The following is an 18,775-nucleotide window of genomic DNA, read 5'->3' as shown; positions in this document are numbered from 1 at the left end:
TAAAGCTAACAGCACTCTTTCTGAGCGTTTCTGCTGACAAATGATGGAAGTTATTGCACTCAGTGTGAACAGATCTTCACACTCAGCTTACATGAAAAAATAACTCAATGTCAGGGTGACCATGTGTTCCTAAAGTCCTCTATCTTCTCCCCTCTACCCTTGCAGTTGCGATGTACCGAGAGCCATCATTGCATGATGTTGGGGAGACAGTGCCCAAGGCCGCCGTGCCTCCGAGTAAAAGCACAAGCGAGCCAGCCGTGATGAACGGAGGCAAACCGGTCAGCAAGCCCGCTAGCAAGCCCAGCACATAGCCCAGCTGCGGAGCGACCACGTCAGACCCCCCAGCCCCCAGAGAGAGAGCCAGACTCTCCCTGTCCCGTCTGTGGATCCGGTCCAGACGAGCCCCTCTCCTTTTCCTGTCCTCCTCTCCTCCGACTCTCTCCCTCCACTTGGCAGATCGATCGCGGAAGCTGTGGCCAAGAGTAGCGATGAGGAGGATCCGACTGGACGAAGCAGCTCAACCCACACCATGGAATGCCCTACTTGATACGGAATGCCTTTCTCTCCCCTGCCCCAAACATAACAACACCCATCCTCCTTTCCTGTGACTGTGACAATCCGTGAAAAGCGAAAAGCTGGAAGAGCAGCCGCAGGTGCACTGTTTGATGACGTCTCTTTTTTTCCTTTGAGTCCTATAACGGCGATGTCTATTTCAGATCTATTTTCTATACACAGTGAACACCAGCTATGCTCTGGAGAAATCATTCGCTACAGACTTGAGAAACTGCAAGAAAAACAGGACTGTCGTCTTCTAATTTTCTTTTTTTATAGAGTCTGTTCCTGTGTCTCCTGCTCTGTCTCACTATCTTTCTCTCTTGGTTTCTCTCTCTCTCTCTCTCTCTCTCTCTCTCTCTCTCTTTCTCTTATGTTGAGTACTACAGGGGCTATGTGTGATTTTTTTTTCTACTACTTACACATACCTTTCTTGTGCACACATCAAAGCAGTCCCGCCTGTGCACATCCACCCACTCGCACACATATGTTACACATGTAGGACTGAGATGCCAGTGGTGGCTTGTTTTTGCAGGGAATCATTCAGGAGGACTGGTGGGCCAATGCTGTCACCACAGAGACTGTGGAAAGCAGAAGTGGCCGCTGTCTCAGGCTCGGTGCTGGCGTTTTTCTCTCTCTCTTTCTTATTTTAGTTTCTAGAAAGAGACGCGCCAGAGGCTGGCCAAGCACTTAGGCGATTTTTACCAGCGTTTTGGTGCGCCCCCCTCCCCCCTCTTGCTGTCAGTGCATGGAGGCGTCTGGCAAGCGACGTATACATATCGATATTGAATTTCCACCAGGGCGGCAAGCCAATCCCACCTCCGAAATAAGAGGAATCCGAATTCTATTTTTCTTTACTCTTTAGTTTAGAGCGCAGGCTCTAGGAACATCTATAGGCCTTGTAGGCCTACGGGGCTATTTCTGACGACCCGCTGAACGATGAGACAAGTCTACTTGGAGGCAGTGCGTTAAAATGGCTGAATTTAAGTAGGCACCATTACTATTGGCTGCATCCCTTTTCCGTTCGGCAAAAGCATGGGCAAGGTTAGTATTGTGTTCTGTTCTTGCAGTGCGATGCAAAGCAAGAGATGGCTTATATATGACAAATGTTTTCACTGTATACAAAAATTTAAAAAGCTTTAAAAAATAGATTTTTAATGACTAGATATTACAATTAAATAAGGAGACTTTTCTTCCTAGCTCAGCATGCAGAGTCCAGTACTGCTCATATTGGCCTATCGTGTGCCTGTGATGACCTCTAACCCAGCATGCAAAAACATGTACCCAGTCTGTGCTGGGTTAAAGGTGCCTCATGCCCCAAGAGAAAATCACAAACACACATATATACACAATCACACACACACACACACACACACACATACAGTAGCTTACACAGTGCATACACACTCTTCTCAGTTCACATTCTTGTCCGCTGAGGTTGATCCTGAATTTTACCAAAGTTTCTCTATACGTCCAAGATTCCAGACCCACTAATTCCAGTTAACTGCAGTGGGCAGGACTAAAAAGCTCGTCCACTTTGTCCAGTTTCTTTTTTTTTTTGCTCACTGTGACTAATAACATTCATAACATTCATCCTCATAACAGAACTGATCCTCTTTGCCATTTTTATTAAATCTTGGATGGGCGTGACATTAAAATATACTGTTGTTTTGTCAAACAAACAAAAAAAATACTATAGGTACCTATAAATTAATCACCTGCATGCTTTTCATTAAAGACCAAAGTATGAGAAAGGTAGAATGGATTATTAGTCTGTTTAGGCCAGCATTGAATGGGCATGACACTAAGGTTCTCTCATACTTCCTCTGCATTGGAATCATAGCACTTTCGGTTCTGAGTCATCATCTACTCGTGACTTTTAGTGAATTATCAAGGATTATCCGAATCTATCATCGGATTTGATACGAAGCCTGTCTTGCTTTACCAATTTTCATAGTTTTAATGAATAAGATTTAGAATGTTATTATGTAGACTGAAGCTGGGCTGCTAAATTGCAAATATATTCAAGGCTTCATTTGAAGGCCTGTATTTTCTGGAATTTATTGGGATTATGAGCTAGTTTCTTATTAGGACGTGTTAAAGCACATTAGTTAGTCTTACATATTTGCATATTTGTCTGTATAATGCTACTTTAATGCTAGAATGACATGCAGTACTATACACAAAAGGAGCTTAAACCATTTGAATCCAGTTTAGGGCTGGTGTCCCACTTCTACATACTACACTGATCATTCTCTCCAATGAACTCTACATGCTGGGCTAACTTGCCCTGCAAACCAGTTGACTGGTTATATGAAGGTTGAATTTATTTTTGTAAATGACTGGTGAGTAAATGTACATCTGATCGTCTGTCTGTCTGTCTGTCTGTCTTTTTTTCCCCTTTTGCAGTTTGTTCTGTTCCATGCAGGTCGTGTGTGATATAGTCTATTTGTCAACAGAAGCTATCACTGAACAATCTGTTGTTTCTTCTTGGTTGTAATATTTTTTCATTGCAGAGTCCTCATCATCTTTTTTTTTTTTTGTTATAAATTTGACCATCGTTTCATCTGTTGCATGGGAAGAGGATGGCATTTAAGAACTGCATGTTGTAGGCTATGTGTATCAAGAAATGTTGGTATGTACTGCTAATTTTACATACATATATGCAAAGAGTTTGTCTGCACTGTACAGTTTGTGTTTGTTGTATACACAGATACAACATATTGAATAAAATATTTATATAAAGGTGTACTGTAATGTCAGTAAGAAACTCAATGCAATACTAAGTGCAGTATATTACTGCACCCAGTCTTTTGACAATTTGAACTAAGAGAACTGTTGGCTACTAATGAACAGCATGGGTTGACCAGAGTAGAACCTTCTGGCCTTTCTCTTCAATTGTAATCTCAAAGACATGAACATCCAAGCGAAGACATTTAGACATAGACATTTCTCCTATGCTGTTCCTTTCTGCATAATTCAATTGTTGAGATGTATTCAGAGTCGTTCATTGCAGAGTTTTATGCAAAAGGCTCCATTCTATAGAATAATACTGACTCAGAGAGTTTATACACACAAGTATAGTCATTTTATTTACTGTTCAAGTGCACCTGTATGTGTCCTATGAGTTTTTAAATATGTGGTTTTAATAACGGTAAAGCAGTGGAAAAAAGCCATATGACTCCCTGCATGTGTCTGTCCATCAAGAATGGATTAAAAAGTAAATAAATGAAAGTTGTAGGCTGAATTTGTACCTTTCTCTAGAATGGAGCAGATACAGTGGCAAGAAAAAGTGGGAACCCTCTAGAATGACCCAGTTTTACATTAATTGGCCATAAAATGTGATCTTCATCTGATCAATACAGACAAGCATAATGTGCTAAAGCTAATAACACACAAACAATTATAATCTGTCATGTCTTTATTGTGCACACCAATTAAACACAGTGCTGCTGGAAAAATTAAGCAAAGTCGTAACTGGTCAATACTGCTTTGGCAGCAATAACCTCAAGCAAAGTTCAAGAGGAATGCTAGTTTACAGAACTGATTCAGCTCAGCTGTATTCTTCAGATGTGAGGTAATTTCACAGCATCTCTATTGAGATAAGGTCTGGGCTCTGACTGGGCTACTCCAAAAGATTGAAGCCATTCTACTGTAGATTTACTTCTGTTTAGAATCATTGTCCTGCTGCTTTACTCAACTTTGACTGAGCTTCAGCCGGTGGACAGGTACCCTGGAGGATAGCTTGATAAATTTAGAAGTTTATTTCTTCCCTGATGATGACAATCAGTCCAGGCCCAGAAGCAGCTCCTTCCACCAAACTACACTGTTGTGATGATGTTTTCAGAGCACTGGCTTCTTCTATGTTGAACATAGAAGAAGTATTCAGTGTTTTTGTATGGAAGACTCAGAGATGAACAGAGATGTCAGACAGGTCTCATGATTATGTGAAGTCTTTAGATGTTACTCTAGCATTCCTTAAAACATTCTGCATTATGCCTTTGTAGTAACCATCCACTTCTTATAGACCGTTTGTACAGCTATAGACTGATGAATACCTGAACTCTTTGAGAACCCTTTCCAGCTTTATGTAAATCAACAATTATTGATTGTAGGTCTACTGAGCAAACTCAAAATATTTGAGTGTTTTTTTTTCTTCAAAGTAGCTCTCACCCACACCTTCATCTCATTTCATTGACTGGACTACAGGTTTGCCAACTTCTCCATTTAGCTTTTTTTGAGTCTTTAACCTAGGTGTTGATGTATGAATGTTTGAATGATTAAATAAATAAAGATAAGAACAATACATTACTTAGACAGATGAAGAACAGACTAGAAGATGTCTTAATACGTGCAGGTAATTACAAAGGGTTCACAGACGTTTTCTTGCCAGTGTATTTAGAATGATTCAAATGTTTATATCTTAACGGTTCAAATATGCAGATGTTTTGAAAAATCAGTGGAATTCCACTTTAAAGAAAACCTGGATATGGATATATCAGAGTCTCAGTGATGTATGTCAAGTGGTTTATTGTAAAGCATTATACATTTGCAAAAAATGTCTCCCATCTTATTTTCATAGAATTATTTTAGAAAAGTTACATATTATAGTGACTGGTTTTCCATGATTTCAAGCCACACAGAACATTTCAACTCTATGAAAAGGGAATAAAAGCTTGTGGTACCACTCACCTGAGTGCAGAGTTTAACTTTGGTTTCTAGACATTAAATCATTAAATATTCACGACTTAACAGTTTATCAGAAATAATGGGGTCAAATGTTTTTGCACTCACACGATAATCTGATCGATTATAACGTCAATAGTAAAACATTCTCCTTTGTCTATTATTGTTTGGATCCTGCCCATGTATGTGCATCTTCTTGTGTGTCACTCTGCAAACTATGTAAGCATTCCTATAAACACTCGTACATATAGCTGTATTAGAAACATATAAAGGATTACAAGATATTGTGTCTACAAACCAACATGTCTCTTGCTCCCAGAACTGTTTTACTTGCATACAAAAGGAAAAAACAACGTTGTTTTAATAAAGAGAATTTGTAACCGGTACAATGAATTCTGTTATATAAGCGAAGCAGAGAAATATATCCCAGGTTCAGAGTGCTTCTCTTCTGTCCTTACATTCCCATGCCCACGGATGGTCTTGTTGCTCCAGCCCTTTTCTGTCTTGATAATAACAGTCTGTAGAAAGTGTCTGTCCATGCTAGTATTCCTCTCCCACCCAGATTTCACAGGCGTTTCCCGTCCAGCCGTCCCAGCACTCGCAGGTTCCGCAGTTGCACATGCCATTCCCTGGAACGAGAAGTGACAAGAGACTCAGCGAATGGAGGGAGACTCTGGTCTTCTATAAGCTTTCTCCCCTCAAAACTAGCTTCTGCTCAGCAGAACCTTACCGAGTGAAATAAAGGCTGTTCTGTAACTGCTGGAACTCAATGGTTTGCCAAAAAGTAGAGAGAATTCAAGACATGGGAGACCAAAGTAGACGCAGAATAGATGCAGAACAGATAACTGAAATTATGGCTTCCCTTGTTACAACAGCAGTAAATATCTGGCTGTTTTAGAATTTCATATGCATTTTGCCCTATGCATATTTTATTCAACAACATTGATAGCATATATTTTGATGGAAACGTGTATGATTTGCAAAACTAAAAGCAATCTGGAGTTTTGGCTTTGTAGGTGAACAAGCAAATCTAGAAACTGTTCAGTTTATAAGCTGTTTTTAATGGAGCCATTGTACAGGATTATTTAACATGAAGAAAGCTGCAGGTGTGCTGTCTGTTTTATCTCAGCACAGCCTTCTAACACCTCCCCTTCTCGTCCCTCATTGCTCACTAGCTGCTCAATACAGCATCTCAACATTTCACACACAGAGAGCCTACAGTGTCCTAGCTAATCTGATAACAGAGTTACAGGGAAAATACACTATATTTCCATAAGTATTCGCTCGTGTGACTTCACATACATATGAACATGAATGACATCCCGTTTTTAATCCGCAGGGTTTAATATGATCGGCCCACCCTTTGAAGCTATAACAGCTTCAACTCTTCTGGGAAGGCTTTCCACAAGGTTTAGGAGTGTGTTTATGGGAAATTTTGACGGTTCTTCTAGAAGAGCATTTGTGAGGTCAGACACTGATGTTGGACGAGAAGGCCTGGCTCCCAGTCTCCGCTCTATTTCAACCCAAAGGTGCTCTGTTGGGTTAAGATCTAGACTCTATGCAGGTCAGTCAAGTTCTTCCACATCAAACTCACTCATCCATGTCTTTATGGACCGTGCTTTGTGCACTGTTGTGCAGTTATGCTGGAACAGGAAGGGGCCATCCCCAAACTGTTCTCTCAAAGTTGGGAGCATGAAATTGTCCAAAATCTTTTGGTCTGCTGAAGCATTAGGAGTTCCTTCCACTGGAATTAAGGGGCCGAGCCCAACTCCTGAAAAACAACCCCACACCATAATCCCCCCTCCACCAAACTTTACACTTGGCACAATGCAGACAGACAAGTACCGTTCTCCTGGCAACCACCAAATCCAGACTCATCCATCAGATTGCCAGACGGAGAAGCGTGATTTGTCACTCCAGAGAACATGTCTCCACTGCTCTAGAGTCCACCACCAGTTATTAGTCATTACTTTGACCTATTAAATCAAAAACTCAAGAAAATAAGTACTTATTTAAGATTTACAGACTGAACCAGAATAAAACACATTTTGGCTGTGGTTATATTGTGATGCTCATATGCTAATTACAAAGTTGCTCCTGTGTTCATTTGCAAAGAAGTTCTTACTAGATAAGTCGCTAAATTAGTCACTCCCACCAGCACAGAGTGTTGGTGGAGTGTCAGTAATTAGCACCTCTTTTAGTATATCTGGCCTTTGACAGATGTTAAACTAAACAATCTAAAAACAAGAACAGGTACCTCAAATAATAATGAGTACTCAGGCTACAGCATTTTCTCAGCATGGCTCCCTCCAGGATGGGTCTACTGCTCCTGGCTGGCTCCCTGCAGGTAAGGGCTGCTGTGGATAATCACTATGCCACTCCTCACCTGCACTGCTACAAGCTGTTGCACTGTTCAATCTGGCTCCATCCCACTGTTCAAATGGCCTGCATCTGCTGATAGGTGCTTAAACGTGTTAGTAAAGGCTAAGTGATGAAATGCATACTCACTGATGAAGCCTGTTTGTGAAATTAGAGCTGTTTCTAAATCCCTGGAGTAACAACCGTTTGCATATACAGCAAAGAGTGGGGGGTGGATGAAGTTGATAATATTGGGGAGTAGTGGAAGGTTTTACCTTGGTGAAGATGTTTAGAGCCCTGTGCCGTATCACCACTCAAACAGTTGGAATTATAATCTGTGGCCCATGAAATCGAGCACCAGGCATTTCTAATACATTGCATTTTCCACATCACTCATCAATTTAGATGTAATGAGAATCTGTTGCTGAAAAAGCCATGAAACTCACAAATGCAAAATTAGTATTCGTAACCTGGCAGACACATTTTCACATCATTATACTTATAAAGGTCGAGCTGTTGCCCTAGGAGGGGCAAAACACTGCCTGCCTGCTTGTGTGTATTTGCATTTTTTGTCTACTTGAAAAGACAGTATTCCCTGTGCAACATAAGAAAATCATTTTAATAATCCTTATGCATATGGTAATTGTGACATATGCCCTAATCACTAATATGCTAATCACTGACATTTAAATGATATTTATAAATTCCCTTTGTCAACTATGTTTCCCCTTGTTTTTAATGATTCTTTTGTTTATGTGGGAGGAATAGGATAATTGGTTGAATGACACTGCAGCTGATACCAAAGGCAGAAAGCCTTTGTTAAAACCAGTGAGTAAACAATTTTAAAACAGATGTCTAAACATCTTCAGGGCCTAGAAACCTTGGTGCATTTACACATATAAGCTTATGTGGGCTAAAGTCCAGGGATCCCTTACCTCAAGGGGACCCCTGCAGGCACAAACTCAAAAACCATACAATCAAAAACTACTATGTGGACTTGCTTGAAATCATGTTTACCTTCCATGTTTCTTTTGGTTATTTGTTGTAGTGGCTTTCAACCTTCTTTGAGCCACAACTCTCTCCCCTACTGACAATAAAAGTACCTAATGAAACCTATCTTGTAGGGCCCAAACTATGTGGACACCTGCCCATCACACTTTTATGAGCTTGTTGAACATGCCTTTCAAAAACTATCGGCATTAATATGGAGTTGGCTCATCCTTTACAGCTATAACAGTCTCCACCCTACTGGGAAGGCTTTCCACAAGATTTTGGAGTGTGGTTGTGGAAAAATTATGCCCATTCAGTCAAAAGAGCATTTGTGAGGTCAGACATTGATGTTGAGAGAAGGCTTGGCATGCAATCAACATTTCAGTTCATCCTAAAGGTGTTAAGTGGGGTTCAGGTCAGGGCTCTGTGCAGGCCAATGAGGTTCCTATACTCTAAACTATAATCAAACTATGTCTTTAGGAATGTCTCTTTGTGCCCCAGGACAGGGCCTTCTCTAAAGTTTCCCTAGCCCAAATCCTCCTCCAGCAAAGTATACTTTCAGCACTGTGCGTTCCAGTAGGTAGAGTTCTCCTTGTGTTCACCAAACCCAGAATCACCCATCAGACTGCCAGATAGTGGAGCATGATTTAAAACATGTTTTCACTGCTCCAGAGTCCAGTGGAGGTGTGCTTTCCACCCCTCCAGCTGATGCTTGCCATAGAAACTAATTTCATAAGCTCCTGATGCACTGTTTTGTACTCATATTGCTTCCAGAGGTAGTCTGGAAGAGGATAGGTGATTTTTATGCACTATGTGCTTCAGCACTCAGCAGACCTGCTCTGTGAGTTCCTGTCACAGAGTTTTTGTCTATGGAGACTGCATGGCTATTTGCTTGGTCTTATACATTTATTAGCAATAAGTGTGACTGAAACACCTGAAGTTAGGTTTGGTTGTCCACATACTTTTGGCCATATAGTGTGTTTTTGCTATTCTCTATTTTAGCAGACTGTCTGACAAGCTGACATATCACACGTCATTTTTATGCAGCCAATTTGTTTGAGTTTACAACAATAATGTGGTATTGGAGTGATGCTGGAACAGAATGGAGAATATGAAGCTGTAGTGAACCCAAATAAAGTTCTTTATTCAGGAAAAGGACAGTAGTTCTATTCTTGTAGTTGATACATATGTCTCTCATGCCTAGTTAATGCCTAGAACCATAATAATAATAAATATGTATTGTTTTACTGTGCTTTCTATTATTATTTTGGCCATATTATTGGTCAGACATTTCCTCTGAGGGCTGGGGGTAGTCTACACTCTCTTTAGAGTTTTTGGCCTGTTGAATCTCAGCCAAGGATATTTGAGGAAAAGAATGAAGCTGTGAGGCTTCACTGATTGGACGGCTGAGTATAAGCCTGGCATTGAGCTATCTAATCCACCAATCAAATTGAAGTCACATCAAAGCCAGTCAGGACCTTCAGACAGAGCAGTCGAGCTGGGAGAACTGAGTGTGTGAGTTTGTGTGTGTGTGTGCGTGTGTGTGTGTGTGTGTTCGGGTTCCAGATTAAGAGGGCTTGTGGTGGTGTTAAATGGTGTATATGAACCCTACCTGTACAGATCAAGCCATCATGCTGGTCACACTCCCTGTCGTCACATTCGCAGAAATCACCAGATATGTACCACTCCTGTGGTGAACAGATACACCTCCCGCAGTGACAAGAGCCTGAAAGCATATAAATGGCCTCTGAGACTCCACACAGTCACCAGCCTATTACAGCTCCTTCATCTTTTATTTCAGAGGCTAGTGCAATGCTTTTCAGTATTTCATATTTCATAGTGGGACTACATGTAGTTACATGTAGTCCCAATATGAAATACTGAAAAGCATATATCAATAATGATATTTATAACCAAAATAATTCCTGTGAGTAATCAACAGAAAATATACCAGATAAATTCCAGGAATATACCAGAAAAATGGTTTGTGGGAACATAAAAAATGCCTTTCCATATGGTTTACCACCAAATAAAGCGCTACTGTATAGGATGAAGGAAGCCCCCTGTTGAATAATGAAATAGTTGTAGAGTAATGAAAATGTTTGATGCTGTCAAAAGCTGACACAAGATTCTCACAGTGTGAGCTTTTCACACGTAGAACTGTAAATGTAAAAAGTTGATGCTAAAAATGTTGCAGGTTTAAGGTAAATTTTAAAAAATCTTAAAAACTCTCTATAGCAAATAGAAAACAGTCGGCCTACCAACTTAAAATATAATCATTAACATATGTCACAAAATATTCTTATTATTGCATTAATGTGTGAATGTCTCATCGCTGAAAGATATTTTTTCATGAATCATAACACTCACTTAATGCTGTTTACTCATTCAGCCCATTAAAAAACTGTCCCTATGGAACATAGGTCAGGTGTTCAACTGAAAAGTGTTCATCAGAATTCCCTGAAGGTTGTGGGGAGAGGAAAAGTAAGTTTTCTCAGTCTTTTTTCATTATTCATATAATAGCATGAGATCGACTGACAAGGTCACTTTGAAAGTACAGACCTGTTACCCACATCATAGACTAAAAGTCAAAAAAGGAAAGAAATCATTACATCAGTAAGACTGTCCTTAATCCCCTCATGTCATTAGCATGGATGCTAGTTAACAACAGTTTATGTATTTCCATGCTAAAAACTTTTTGTTTCCTTGTGGCTTTCAACCCTGTTACTCATTTAACTCTGACAAATCTCAGGCTTATAAGATTGTAAGGCTTATTATTCAGTAAGTACAGGGACTCCAATGCAAACTGGCTGAGCTATTCTTAGGTTAGAGATAATAATAATAATACAATTTTGGCCCACTGGTAGGCACTGGCTATTTAAGGGGTTAACCTATTATCATGAAAGGAACCTTGAGATAGTTAATGATTCAACGTTGAAAACAAAAAATGAACAAAAAACTCTTTTTTAAAGATTTGCAAGGGCTAAATAGCAAACCAATCATGGAATTACCTAACTATACATTTATAGTAATTTCTCAATGTTTCTTGCCTCAAGATTTGATCATCACAGTTCAAACATCTCAGTTCCCAATGTTATACAGCTTTTTTCAGTCATTATGGAATTATGTACAACTCTGTTCATTGTTCACATCTAACATTTCTTCATTTTTTTACAGCTTCCTACTAATTAGTTGAAACCTATAAAGTTGTAGAGTAGTAGCATTTTAATGGAATCATTACAAACTTTTGAATGCTAGTGATTGTCATTTGCTATGTGCTTCAGACTGTTTTGATAAGTTGATAATGTTTAACATTGCACATTACGTAATGTTGGTTGTGCTTCGGACCCCAACAAACAGAACAATGAATCTGATCATTGCAGGCATGTTGAAAGAATATTCCAAGAGACCTCAGCCAACACTTGGTGAAGGACAGAATTTTCTGATGATGTACGAGAATTATTTACAGCGAGACTCCACATTCTTTCATGTTTTATTTCCTTCTGACTCAGTAATGCTACTTCTTTCAATTTTAACAAAAAATGTACACAGTTCACCTCTAAGAAAAGCAAATCAGAACAAACAGCCCTAGGTAATTAACTATGACTGATTCATAAGACTTTCTGTTAGCATATAGTATGTGTACTCAGATAGCAGTTCAGTAGCTTCATTAATATAGACCTAAAAGTTATGCAATACTGTGAAATTTTTGGAAAATACTCTGAACATTGGATTTTACAAATACAGTCCAGTACCATTTTGGGCATGGACTGTTCACAGCAGCTCTTATGTTACCAAATAAAGCATTACAGGGCTGGTCATCAAATATGACTTCGATAGCCACTTGAGCTACACTGTAGCTCTGTTATTTCCACATTGTCAGGTTATAGACTGATAATAAAAACATGTGCTCTCCTGACTCGGCCTCATGGAATCCTGACACGAAGCATCCTTTAACTGTTCAAGCGCAAGCGGTCTAGGTTGGAGAGGATAATAAGGTGTTAAGGTTCCGAGGCAGGGTGGGAGCAAATGCATTTCCCCATGTCTTCTTGCTTTTCAAAGCCCAAAGAAGAAAGCCGCAGCTCCCCCGTCTCTGCTATTTATACCTCTACAGGCTTTGAAAAGACAGCAAGATGCTTGTGTTTGCAGTCCTCCTCATGAATGTGTTTGTGAGTATGTGAGAGAAAAAAGAGGCTGATCTTTTTTCCCATCTGTGTTGGAGGGAGATAAACATGCTCAACTCCATTTGGATGCCACTGGTAGAGCACTAATTTTGCTGACACAATGTTCTCTGTCTGGACGCTGGCTGTCCTTATTTTGCAGTTTTGTGTTTTTAGGCTGTTCGCTTTCAATTAGGCCTTTCTTTAAAAACTTGCATAATAAAGGCAACTAATGTCAAGGTACATTGTGGCAGCACAGCATGGTGGGTGCCATGCTGACTTGGCTGATATGCTTTAGCTCTGTGGTAGCTCTCTTCAGCCATTTCCAGATGGTTAAATAGCATCACCATGTCCCTGGCTCTAAATGAAAGTTTATACATGAAGTCCAGTTTGACTAAGGACACTGATTAATTTAACATGTTCATGGCATTACTAAATAAGACATGACAATAGCTGCACTTTCATTATTACATGAAATATTTTTGCTTCACTTCCAGTGATCACACAGTAGGATAATAATGGCAGGCAAATGTAATGTTAGTCTTTCCCAAGGAATCTTATTGGTTTCCTACGTATCAGTGAATAAAATCTTGGCCACTGATGTACACTCACTGGCCACTTTATTATGTACACCTTGCTATTAAACGGTTGGACCCCTTTTTGCCATCAGAACTGCCTTAATTCTTCATGGCATACTTTCATCAAGGTGTTGGAAATATTCCTCAGAGATTTTGGTTGGTTATTTGAGTTACCGTTGCCTTTCTATCATCTCAAACCAGTCTGCCTATTCTCCTCTGACCTCTCACATCAAGGCATTTTTGTCCACACAAGTGCCACTCACTGGATATTTTCTCTTTTTCGGACCATTCTCTGTAAACCCTAGAGATGGTTGTGTGTGAAAATCCCAGTAGATCAGCAGTTTCTGAAATACTCAGACCAGCCCGTCTGGCACCAACAACCATGCCACGTTCAAAGTCTCTTAAATCACCTTTCTTCTCCATTCTGATGCTCGGTTTGCACTTCAGCAAGTTGTTTTGACCACCTCTACATGCCTAAATGCATTGAGTTGCAGCAATGTGACTGGCTGATTAGCTATTTGTGTTAACAAGCTAATGTACCTAATAAAGTGGCCGGTGAGTGTATTGTGCCCCCCCTGCCTTAATGTATGTCTTTTTAGGCAGTTGTATTGCAACAGTTGCAAATTGCATGAGTACATTGACAGAAATCACTGGTAATTCACAAATAAGGTAAATTTTAATTGACCACTATGACCACCTTCAACCACAATGACAGCTAAAGTGGAACTTCATGCTACAGCGTTAATTGACCTCCACAGTTGATGTCTTCCACGTTTACCATCACAGATAAAGTGCGGCTCTAAGAAAGCTCTATTTTACCTTTTCCGGAGCACATGACACCATGGGCTGTCTCACACAAGCTCTTGCTCTGTGTGTCAGTCATGTTGCAGCTGCGGGGGAACTGGCAGTGTTTCCCAAACCATCCATCACTACAGATACAGCGGCCACAGGAGCAAAAGCCATGGCCTGAGGAGGACAAAACGGAAACATACATACTGTCACTAGCTCTGCACAAGAAAACAGCTTATTTTTTCTGACAAAACAAGGCAACAATTCAACAGATCCAGGCACATTTCATTGTTTCAAACACAGAGAAGGTAGATTCCAATCTAGTGCTCAACCAATCTATTGGGTTATCAATTACATTAGCCAATAATGAGGTACAGTGGAAATCCTATCCATATACAACGTTTTCTGATGGTTTCATGTCTTTGTAGAGGCTACACTACTGACAATCACATGCTTGGCACATCTGTTACAGAAACAATAAGGGCTCAATTTCAGGATAAACCACCAGTTATAATAGGATATTCATCAAAATGCATGACAATTAGCCTGAGGATAGCATGTTATACCAAACATACAAAATCCAACAAAACTCCACCCCCTGCACTACAATATTAATATTATTTATGATGTTTCTGCTGTTCTGAGTTTAAGAAACGTAGCTATTGACATCTAACACATTTGACAGTTTACAATTGACAATTGACACCATCATATCAGTGAATATCAGTTGAACTAAAAGTACAACACATTATTTTAGATGGCTATTATAATGTACTGGTAAAAAACTTTTTAGCATTTATGTGTATTATGCATCATAGTCTTTTGCAAAGATTATGATTTGGCATGCCATTTACTGATATGAAGCTAAACTCTGCTTTACTAATTCAATCTGATGAGATTTGATCACCAACCTTGGTCCTGGAGATCTACATTCCTGTGGAGTCTTGTTCCAAACAGAATCTATGAAAACCTATTGAACTTCTTCAGAAGCATTAGATATAGGTAACAGGGAGGCAGCATGTTAGATGCAGTTCAGAACTAAACTTCTTCAGGAAAGCTGATCTCCAGGAGGATGTCTGGCAACCACTGATCTGAGAAGTTGGGTCACTGAAGAAAATGGTCTATCAGTTCAACCTAAAAAATACTTCAAATGGTAACAAGCTACTAAACAATGATTTATTCAAAGTATTTAGTTGAACTGACAAGTGATTTTTTACAGTGCATTGACTAGAAACTATCCTGCCTTCTAGACAATATCTTTTTCAAGGACACTGCACAAAGCACATTCATATTCATTTTACAACATCATGGCTTCATAAACAGAGTGTGGGTTTCGCATTACAAAATTAATGGTTCATTATGAAATGCAAAATATGACCACAAGGAACCCATATGGTTGCGCAGTCTTAGCAGAAGAATGGCAAAAAAATTTGCTTTCATAACTTGATCAATTAGTAACTTCAGTCCCCAAACAATTCATTGTTGGAATACTGCCCCGAAACATACTGACACAATTTTTTTTTGTAATTCGGGTAAACTATGTCAGAAGTTCCCATCATGTTATCCAAAATAATTATGTAATACTTACCTGGTTAAAATATAGAACCTAGAAGACTGTAAAACAAAGCATTATGAAATTTTGGCTGATGTTATTGACTATTGGAATTTTAGCTTCTTACAACTGATATCTGTCACAACATTTTTATATTGGTTAGGCTCCATTCAAGGTTGGCTACTAGTGTCATGGTGCTAGGCTTTCATCCCGGCCATGCATCCTGAGCCATTTGCTATCCCTGAATCCACATAGAAACCTGGTTTGCACTAACATCCTCTGAGCTGCTGAACAATGTGAGGAACTCCCCATGCGTTCACTGCCATCAGAATGAAGCATGGCGAGGTGATTATATTATCTATTGATCGCTCCTGGATTGTTACCTGGATTCTTTGAGAGGATAATCAAGTCAGTGCTGCACTGAGGTTTGTACCACTAAACACAAAAAGCCAATATGTGTTTGCCTTCTCAACTGTTTAAGAAGTCGTTTGAACATTGAGATGTTTTCAGAAGGCATTTCCCCATTACTGGCACATTAGATGTGACTCAAATCTCAGCTGCAAAGCCTGTGAGTGAGTGGCCAACTCTGTCTGTTTCAGACCTCAAAAGTGTTGATCTCTGAAGGCTTGACAGTGGGAGTCCTGTTCAGGAGCAGTGCGAGTGTTGGCAGGGAGGAAATTAGACATTTTTGAAAGCTTCTGAGGGCTAGAGTCTCTGTAGTTCATGGAAGAGTCTCAGGGCCTCAGTGGAAAAAGAACAGTGAATAACGGAGCTCCTCCTGCAGCCAGTGCTGCTTCCTCTCTCATGTAATTTCACGGATTCCCCCAGGACTAGACTAGACAGAGACGTTATAGACTAGAGTATTGGCCTAGATATTAAAGTCCAACAAGGAAACACAGCAGCATCCTGTTCAAAATGAAAAGACAAGACAAACAGTGTGGATCGTGTTTCTCTTGAAGCTCACTGTTTGGCATCTGCTATATGCCTGGAGGCAATGAAGCCAGATGTACAAAAACTTTTGTGCCAGGATTCAGGAGCAAACAGGACACATTCTGATCGAAAAAGTATACATTGTAATAAAAAAAAGAGAAGTGAGTTCAACATAAAATTATAAGGTAATTGATTACACTGCTTTTCTTGAGTTATCTCAACTTGAGTTTACTCAACTCAAACATCTTAGTCTACTCAAAGGTTCTCCTAGCTCTCATTTCTAGTTTAGTAAACAACACAGAACTTTTGACCTCACTATATTGAGGTAAACGTTTTGTATTGTTTATTGCAACATATTTGTATTGTTTATTGCTGGTTTTTAAATTTAAAAGATACACTGTGAAAAATGTTTTAGCTTCACAAGTAATGTAGTTACATGTGATGCAGTGCTGTAAGAATTCACCCCAACATCAGGAAAGTTTGCATTTGAGCCCCAGTGATCCCACAGTTGTTCAAGTCTGAGAGGAGGAAATGCCTTTTGGGATTAAGTGACTGAAAGAGTTCCAGTTTACAAATCATTTAAGGACACAGAAATCTGAGAAATCTCTGGAGCTTGCGAGTTGTCCAAGAAACATTGCGAGTTGTCCAACTAAACATTCACCCTTCTCCCACCAGGAGGTTGTGAGTTTGAACCCTAGTGATGCCATAGCTGTCCATAACAGGGAGGACAAGAGGGGGAAACACACGGTGGGATTATCTGATGGGAAAAGGTAAAAACATATATTCTATATTGTTTACCTAACTGAGATACAGAAAAAATTGAGTTAGGAGAATGATTGAATAAAGTAAGAAGTACTCTGTGTACTCTGCTGAGTTGAGCTGACTTTCATTTTTAACACGGTACTCCAGGGGGGCACTGTGTCACAGTTTGGTGATTTATCCACTCAAACCTGATTACACTCATCCATTAATTGCCTGGTTTCTGCCTGATCCACATCACAGCATTTTAAACCGATGCTGAAAACGTGAGGGACCCCACACATAAAGACATTTTCTGCAGATGTTTTTATCTTTGGTCATTGTTAGTCATCAAAGGAGTTTATAATGAACTGATACAAATTGTGTGATGTCTCGCAAACCAACATGACTTAGGTCCAAACAAACATCAACAGCAAGGCTATTACTATGCTGGTGGTGTGCTTTCTGCACAGAAGAAGCTAAGTGGAAGAAAAAAATGTGGATGAAGCCATTGCTGAAAATAATGAGTCAGCAGGGCAACGCGAGTTTAAGGTGAACACCTATGTACATACACATATGCATACACACATGAGATGAATACATACTTACATGCAAATACACTCTCAGAAATGAAGGCACAAAACTGTCACTGGGCAGTACCCTCTTGTCACTGGGGTGGTACCCTCAAGGGTACATCTCAGTACCTTAAGTCAGGGACCATATCTGTACCATAATCCATTGAAATTATATTTTTAAGTTGTATTGACTCCACACACCTGTCTCATCTTCTGGATTTTTATTTTATTGTTCTCCTTTAAAGCATTAGCTTATGAAAAGGTACAAATTTGTACTTTTCCACTGGAAAAAAAATATTTAGGTTGCATGATTGGACCTTAAAGCCACTGTTGTACCTTTAAGGGTACATGTACATTGTTTGTACCTTAATGATGAAAAAATGTACCTGCACCGAGCCTTTCTGTCTAACAGTGTATACATACACCCATAAGGTGAATACACACATAGTATGTCCATACACACTGACAAGTTCAGTTTAGCTCAGCTACCATTGGTTGATGGTGTTTTAGGCATGACATCAAAATTGTGTTTCACACCAGAGAATCAGCATCCTAAGGTCTGAATACTTAATTGTTTTTTAATAGTTTTTGTACTGTTGAAGCACAGTTTGAACTAATTTGCTAGAATGGTACATGCAACATAGACTGGTATACATGAATGTACCACTGTACATTTTGGTAAACAATTCAAATTAATATACATTTCCCCATTTCCCCACAGGTCACTTTCCCTGCTTTTACTGCTTTATTTTAGAGGTACTGGTATGGAGGACTGCAGTGTGCAGTTGGGGGAAGCTGCACACTTGGCTGCTTCAATCAGCCAGCCTATGAGAGCATTTAATTGCTTTCAAAGAGCGGCACCCCAAC

General features: G+C 39.7%; 2 protein-coding genes across 4 annotated transcripts in view; one reads left to right on the top strand and one right to left on the bottom strand.

Annotated features, from left to right (window-relative positions):
• The window catches only part of fgf14 (fibroblast growth factor 14), a 260,260-nt gene extending 258,036 nt beyond the window's left edge, over positions 1-2,224 (top strand). For all 3 annotated transcript variants that reach the window (XM_037539300.1, XM_017720926.2, XM_017720925.2), the window contains exon 5: positions 166-2,224. In XM_037539300.1, coding sequence (XP_037395197.1) covers positions 166-311 — 146 coding nt within the window. In that variant the 3' untranslated portion in view covers positions 312-2,224. The remainder of the gene's footprint in view (positions 1-165) is intronic.
• Positions 2,225-5,065: 2,841 nt separating this feature from the next.
• Positions 5,066-18,775, bottom strand: part of itgbl1 (integrin, beta-like 1) — a 123,742-nt gene continuing 110,032 nt past the window's right edge. The window contains exons 9-11 of the mRNA XM_017720924.2: positions 14,144-14,290; positions 10,199-10,312; positions 5,066-5,867 (exon numbers count right to left, since the gene is read on the bottom strand). Of these exons, the coding sequence (XP_017576413.1) occupies positions 5,779-5,867; positions 10,199-10,312; positions 14,144-14,290 (350 nt within the window). The 3' untranslated portion in view covers positions 5,066-5,778. The remainder of the gene's footprint in view (positions 5,868-10,198; positions 10,313-14,143; positions 14,291-18,775) is intronic.

This window comes from Pygocentrus nattereri, chromosome 6 (genome assembly GCF_015220715.1).
Source record: "Pygocentrus nattereri isolate fPygNat1 chromosome 6, fPygNat1.pri, whole genome shotgun sequence".
Taxonomy (NCBI): domain Eukaryota; kingdom Metazoa; phylum Chordata; class Actinopteri; order Characiformes; family Serrasalmidae; genus Pygocentrus; species Pygocentrus nattereri.
The sequence above is the reverse complement of the archived record's forward strand: the minus strand, read 5'-3'. Positions and strand labels throughout refer to the sequence as shown.